The following is a 7000-nucleotide window of genomic DNA, read 5'->3' on the forward strand; positions in this document are numbered from 1 at the left end:
TCGGAGACATAGGACTGAACATGGACATGCAGAGCGCATACTGCAATGTCAACAAAGAAGCGCCTTCCAGGGAAGAGCATAACTAGACTGTTGTCATGAAGAACATGGTTTTTCAGGCATTTGGCAAGCAAGATTCAGAGTAGGGGTTCTTGGGGGCAGACTGTGGAGAAAGATGTGGGGGAAACCATTGTGTGAAATAGTTGGCAAAAATCTAAAGGTTCTTAGGTAGGCATGGTGGTACAGTCACGTCATCCCAGCATTCGGGAGGCAGCGGCAGGAATATCACAGTCAGTCGTGATAGTCACAGCCTGATCTACATAGTAAGTTCCAGGCCAGACAGGGATACATAGTGAGAACGTGTTATAAATAAATAAGTAAACAAACAAATAAATAAATGGGTGAATGACTGGATGAATGAATGAATAAACATCCCTGACTGTAGACCCTCAGATAGATGCACTCTGAAACAATGTTTCCCAGACTTGCACATGCAAATGAATCCTCTAGTGTCTTGTGAAAATACAGACTGAATCAGTAGAGCTGGGGGTGGAGGAGCTCAAACTCTCAAGTGATGCTGATGTTGCCGGTTAGAAGACCACGCAGAACAGCAAAAGAAGAAATAAGGTCACACCCTTAGCTGGTCGTGTTTATTGTCGGTCATCATTAGATGTACTCCAGATGATTCAAGGTGAGAGTCAGGTTACTAGACATACTAGAAAGTTATCTTTCTTAGCCAGGCCTCCTCCAGAATAGCGATACTTGATTTAGCAAAGTTTACTTTACCTAAAAACTTCGGTGTTTGTGTCAAAATTCATTTTCTCAAGAGCAACAAAATTTTGCTCTAAATGATCATCTTCTGGAATGCTATGGTCTCCAAGTGCAATGATCATAAAAGGAGAACTGAAAAAAGTTGCAAAACGCTATAAACATCCCTAAAAGGAGCCCATATTGAGACTTCAGGATGACCACTTGGAGAATGTGTAAACCTAGCCCCTTAAACACTTCCCACATCATGAGTAGTTCCTTGGCATGCCCATAAAATTTCTCCTCCAGTTTAAAATTTCAGAAAGTTGATCGTCTAAAGCCAAGTTTGAAGAAACCTCACAATAGTTTTTAAGAACCACAAATTCAGTCCCGGGAGTAGGAGGTCTAGCTTCACCAGAAAGCAATACACTGATCTAATTTCCGAAATCTTCAGCCATCGAAAACATGGACAGGTGGTTTGCTCGTTTTAGCAGGGATCTCAACCACACAAGCCTAGCTCTTTTAAAAGTTAATTACTGGCTTTCTCTTGCCAAAATAAACAATGGCCTCCCGCATCCTGTAGATGCCAAGGAATGTTTCCAGGCCTGCTGCATTTCAAAATACACCTAGAAGCTCTTAAATATAGGGCTTCTTTCTAGGTGACCTTCAAGCCAATGAAATACTATGAGTTACATAAGAAAAAGAATTTGCAAAGGAAAATAGCCAGAGATTTGGAAAACCTAAACTCTAGAGCATCCCCTGTCCCTTTCCAACAGGTTTCGTGCTTCTCCCTCCCCGGGAAGATGCTCTTGTCTACACATTCTCTCTGACTACAGCATTCTCACAGGAGTTAGTGAAGTGATTGAATCTCAATGCCTTTCAAATCTTAAGAGGAAAGCCCTGCTTTCTTTCACATTCATTTTTAACTCTATTAGGAAGGTGGAGTTAACCATTCTGCAACTATCAAAATCACCGGATTAACAAAGATTTATTTTTTGTGAATTGTACTTTGTAACATGTTCAAGCGAACATGAACAAAAGTCAAACAAAAAGAAATTCTAATGTGGCTCTTCCCTCACAAAACAAATGCAAGTATCTAACCATGAATTCATAAACACTCCATTTGTGAACTGTCATACATGCTGTTCCCCACTCAGTGCAATCGAACCCACCAGTCATTCCAAACCACTGTCTAATCCACTTTGTCTCCTGGACTATATTTGGTGCTTAAAAAAAAAGCCTCCTTTTTCATTGACATAGCTGGCTGAAACTAAGGGTGCATCTTTATTTTTTAACATACACAAACAGCCTGCATTATGACAAGGGTTTCTAAAATAAAGAATTAGAAAATTTCTCCATAGATGCCCAGTTCCTCTGGCCTCTGGAGTTCTACTTACCTAGGAAGAGCAGTGTGCCCAGGACCAGGGTGCCACCAACAAACAGGGCCAGTGCAATTCGAACGCCTCGATTGGTGCCCTTTCCAGTCTCCATGGTGCTCCCTGTTTCTGCTTCCATCAGAAGGGCCGGAGAAAAGACTCAGAAAGAAAGTCACTTTTCGTGGTTTGGTAGCTAGTTTCAAGAGTTTGTCAGGCGTTGACATCCAAGACTCTCCTGCTCGTCTGCTAATAGACAGCTTTAAAAATTCCTGTCAGGAAACTTCCCCTCGACACCCTTTCTTAAATAATCTTTCACAAATGAAATAAAAGAAACTCAAAATATTGGTTGCCTTGGCTCTCCCTTGACTAGACAAAACAAACAGCAGTTGCTTTATCTTGGTGCTCTCTCTCAGCAAAGTCCCTCTCAAGCGGTCGTTTGGCAGGCTTTCTGCTCAAGCGTTCCGAGTATACATGTTTTACTAGGTTGCTGCACAGATGTTTTAGCTATTTAAATGTATAGTCACTTGGGGAGGGGAGCGCACAATTGTCTTTATCAAAACTGAATTCTCAACCTCCCCCTAACCATGATAAGTTAGGTGGCAAGGACAGTCTGCAGCCACTTCAAAATCTCAATTAGTCACATAATTCTGCTACGCCAGCCATTCTCCTTGTCTGAACTGTCGTCCTCAAAAGCTACTCTTTCACTGTGCTAGTCCCCTTTTAAAGCCTTCTAAGAGTTCCTAGGATATCCTGGAGCATTTTATTTTAGGAACTCTGTGTATGATAGCATGTGCCAAAAATCAGTCAAAGTCCACTGCAGTGCAAAGTAGCAATTAAGACAACCTACAGAGGCTCTTGGTTTGGACTAGAGCTTTCTATTTATTTTCTTTTTTTTTTTTTTTTTGGGAAAAGGAACAGTACTCTTTGTGGTGCCAGAATTGTTCAAAATGACAGGTAAGTATATGAATCAAGCTCATTAGCAGCCACAAAAGATACAGGAAAAGATTTTCCCCATGTGTTTTGATGAGCACACGGTATCCATGTATTTTGTTCTCTAGTTCCTCCCAGGCAGCCACTGTTTACGATGTTTTTGTGTTTCCATAAAGTGTTTCTTTCAGCAGCTTCCCCAGAATGAATTCAGACTTACTTGGTTCCACTAGAAAGATTGGTTAATCACAGTCTTTGATCGTGATCAAATTCAAATTATGAAAAGCTGTTTTCTACATGGGGAAGGGCGGTGGACATTTCAATCCTATTGAAATGATTTGAATTTTATCACTTAATGATACAGAGATCGTGAATTCACAGCACAGTGAAATGCTGCTCACCTGTTCCTGTCCAGCCAGAGGTCGTAAGATGGTGGAAGTGTAGGAAGAAGGTTCGGGCGCAGCTGTCAACCAGATAAAAACAGTTTGTGCACGTAACTTTGGCAGCGACACCAGAATTCAGCAGATACCAATGAAGGAGGCACAGCATGACTGTATTGTATATTCATGCTCTTATCTGGCCAGGCTTGGTCAGTCCTTAATCCCACACCTTGAGATTCTCCCATCTTTAAAAATATAACCCATAGAGGGCTGGTGATATAGCTCAGTGGTTATGAGCACTGACTGCTCCTCCAGAGGACCAGAGTTCAATTCCCAGCACCTACATGGTAGCTCACAGCTGTCTGTAACTCCAGTGCGCATGAAATAAAGTTAAATAAAGAATGTGTGTGTGTGTGTGTGTGTGTGTGTATTCCATAACAGATCTTAACCTTACTTTCTGCTTGTTACATGGCACCCCAAACTCAGGCAGGTTTTGAGCAATTTAACAACATCCTAGCATGTTGGAGCCCTTCTGTGCTCACGGACTGTCAACAATACTTCATTGCAGATGGATTTTCCCCAAGAATGTTTGTTCTTGGTTCCATAATACATCTTAGGAATGTGAGCTTTGTGAGATCGAGGACGGTGTCTGATTTTCAGTGGTATAGCCCCAGCAGCAACAGTTCCTGGCGTAACACAGTGAAAGGGGAGAAAAAAGCAAGGAAAATGCTTCCTTATTCCTAGTTAAAAAGCACTTTCAGGAACCAGTCTCATTGCAGCCTCATAAGGGGGCAGGGTTTCTAAATACGCCACTGATAATGGGACTTCCAGTGGGCAGAGCCTTTTTGTTTTAATCTCATAGCAAACAAAAGCATGTAACAGCAAATGCATTTGTAACTCCAGCTTCGGGTGGCCCAGGACTAGACATGGGAAGGGGGTGACATGGGAATCATTGTGAGACACTGCACAGGGGAGAGAAGAACCACCCAAGGAGGCCAAGAGTGCATGCCTCTTTCTTTCTCCCCACGATCTCCTTGAGCTTCAAAGCTTCTGATCCATTTGGCACGGTAACGGTGGGTTGCCAGCTGGAGTCGTAACCTTCATCTGCCTCTGAAGGTCTACCCATGTTGGGAGCAGTGAGACCCCAGATCCTGAATTTCTTGTAATCCCCTGATCTGAGTGCCTACAGCTGCTCTGAGCACGAGACCTTCAGGAGTTCCTGATGGCAGGAGAGTGGTTTCTGGTGGGTTTGGCTGGGGCGTGGCTATCTCTATGTAATCTGCCCCTGAACACAATATTCATGGGGAATTCAAGGATGACCCGTGTCGCTGTTTCTCTGTGTGTGTGTGTCTGTGTATTTTAACCTCCAGCCCCTTGCCTGAATCTTGTGAACTGGGTGCCAGCACACAGAGCACAGACACGGGAGCGCGGCGCGCGGCATACCCATATATCCTTCACAGAGCAGACTTCATTCTTGAACATTAAACATCTGAGTAAAAAAAAAATAGTAAGCCAAAAATCTAAACCCCCTTTCAATGATAGTAATGGAAAACTTGATGCGTTTCATTCCAGACTCAGACATGTGTAGGAAAGAATGCATGGATTCATGAAAATAAGTCGATAGAAGTAAAAACACAACTCTCGAGATGTTAAAAATAGTTTGCTGAATCTAATGTAATGTAATAAAGGTTCCTTCTACTCACCACAGAAATTAAAGTAACATTTGAGAGTGGGTGGGATTGATAGAGGAGAGAGTGTGGGTGAATCATTCCTTATAAGGTACATTCTTCAATATGTGTCACTTGCCACATTACGTTTTCAGCCTCTTGGGAAATAGTGATTATCTTGCTCTGAAAATAAAAAGCACTTAAAAACAAATTAGGATTAAAAAACCACTTTAGGCCAAAATAAATAAGTTCAAGGTCCAGATGAATAATGAGCACTCACAAAAGGCCGAAGAAGAGGGCTGTAGAAGGAAACACAAATGAGCCTAGTCGGCTCTGTCCCCTGTTTTTGTAAATAAAGTTTTGCTGGAACACTTATGACTGCATTCATGCGACAAGGTCAAAGTTCTCTACTTCTGTGACAGACATTTTACTCTCTGACCTAGTGCAGACAAAAATTGTTACCGCTTCAAATGACATACGAGACACACCTTGACCTGCAATTCAGAAATGTTCCAATCTATGCTCTTGGAACAGAAAATGTGTGTCAAAGGAACTGACAAATGGATCTTCACCTGAAACTACAACATAGAGACTATAGCATATTATCCTGTGTTTGCAAATGAAAAGCCATTATCCCTGGGGAAAGGAACTGTCCAAAAAGGCTCCTCCTCCGAATCTGTGAAAATGAGTTCCCTGGCAAGTCACTCTGCTGGGGACATTTGTTGATGGTGGGATATACAACCACTTAACTGCTTCAAATAAAAAACATTCCACACCAGGTTGGGCCTTACATGTAATCAGTGAATCAAAAGAAGTTCCATTAGACTTTCTCAGGTGCCTGGCCATGTGTAAAAAGACTCGTGACAGAAAACCAAGAGGTCAAACGAGAAATTCAAGAACGGTCAACTGGATTCAGGCAAGGAAATACTTGAAACCTTTGGCAGCTTCACCACAAATCCCTCCCTAGAGCACAAAGACCTGGTGAGAATGGCAGTATTCAAAGCAGAAAGCAGAGTGAGATTTCTTTAAAAGGCTTCCAAAAGCAGGACCTGCAAGAATTAGGAGCTTGGCAGCATAAAGCAGTGGTTCTCAGCCTTTCTAACGCTGCAACCCTTTAATAGAGCTCCTCAGGTTGTGGTGACCCCAGCCATCGTTATTTTCATTTCATAACTGTAATTTTCCTACTGTTATAAATTAGAAGTATTTTTGAAGATAGAGATTTGCCAAAGGGGCTGTGGCCCACAGGTTGAGAACTAGTGGCATAAAGGAAGGCTTCTAGATGAGCCAAGGCCTTTCTCAGGGTTGGTACTTGAACATTTCCCCCAGTTGCCCTGTAGGATGAACACATAACACTGTCTTAGCCAAGCATGATGTAATCCATCCCAGTACTTAGGAAGCAGAAGCAAGAGAATCAGGGGTTCGAGTTCATTATTGGCTATATAATGAGTTTGAGACCAGCCTGGGCTACATGAGGTTGGATAGATAGATAGATAGATAGATAGATAGATAGATAGATAGATAGATAGATAGATAGATAGATAGAGATGATATTTAGATAGATAGATGATAGATGGATAGATAGATAGGTAGATAGGAGATAGATAGATAGGTGATAGATGATAGATTGATTGATAGATAGATGATAGATAAATAGATAGATAGAGATAGATAGATAGATAGATAGATAGATAGATAGATAGATAGAAAGATAGATAATAGATAGGTAGGTAGATAGATGATAGATAGATAGATAGATAGATAGATAGATAGATGATATTTAGATAGATAGATGATAGATGGATAGATAGATAGGTAGATAGGAGATAGATAGATAGATGATAGATAGATAGATAGATAGATAGATAGATAGATAGATAGATAGATAGATAGATAGATAGATGATAGA

The 7000-nt window shown here is 41.5% G+C and overlaps 1 protein-coding gene across 1 annotated transcript in view; it reads right to left on the reverse strand.

Annotated features, from left to right (window-relative positions):
- The window catches only part of Phex (phosphate regulating endopeptidase homolog X-linked), a 200839-nt gene extending 198580 nt beyond the window's left edge, over nt 1-2259 (reverse strand). The window contains exon 1 of the mRNA XM_038317022.1: nt 2142-2259. Coding sequence (XP_038172950.1) covers nt 2142-2259 — 118 coding nt within the window. The remainder of the gene's footprint in view (nt 1-2141) is intronic.
- Between the last annotated feature and the right edge of the window lie 4741 nt (nt 2260-7000).

Source organism: Arvicola amphibius, chromosome X (genome assembly GCF_903992535.2).
Source record: "Arvicola amphibius chromosome X, mArvAmp1.2, whole genome shotgun sequence".
NCBI lineage: Eukaryota > Metazoa > Chordata > Mammalia > Rodentia > Cricetidae > Arvicola > Arvicola amphibius.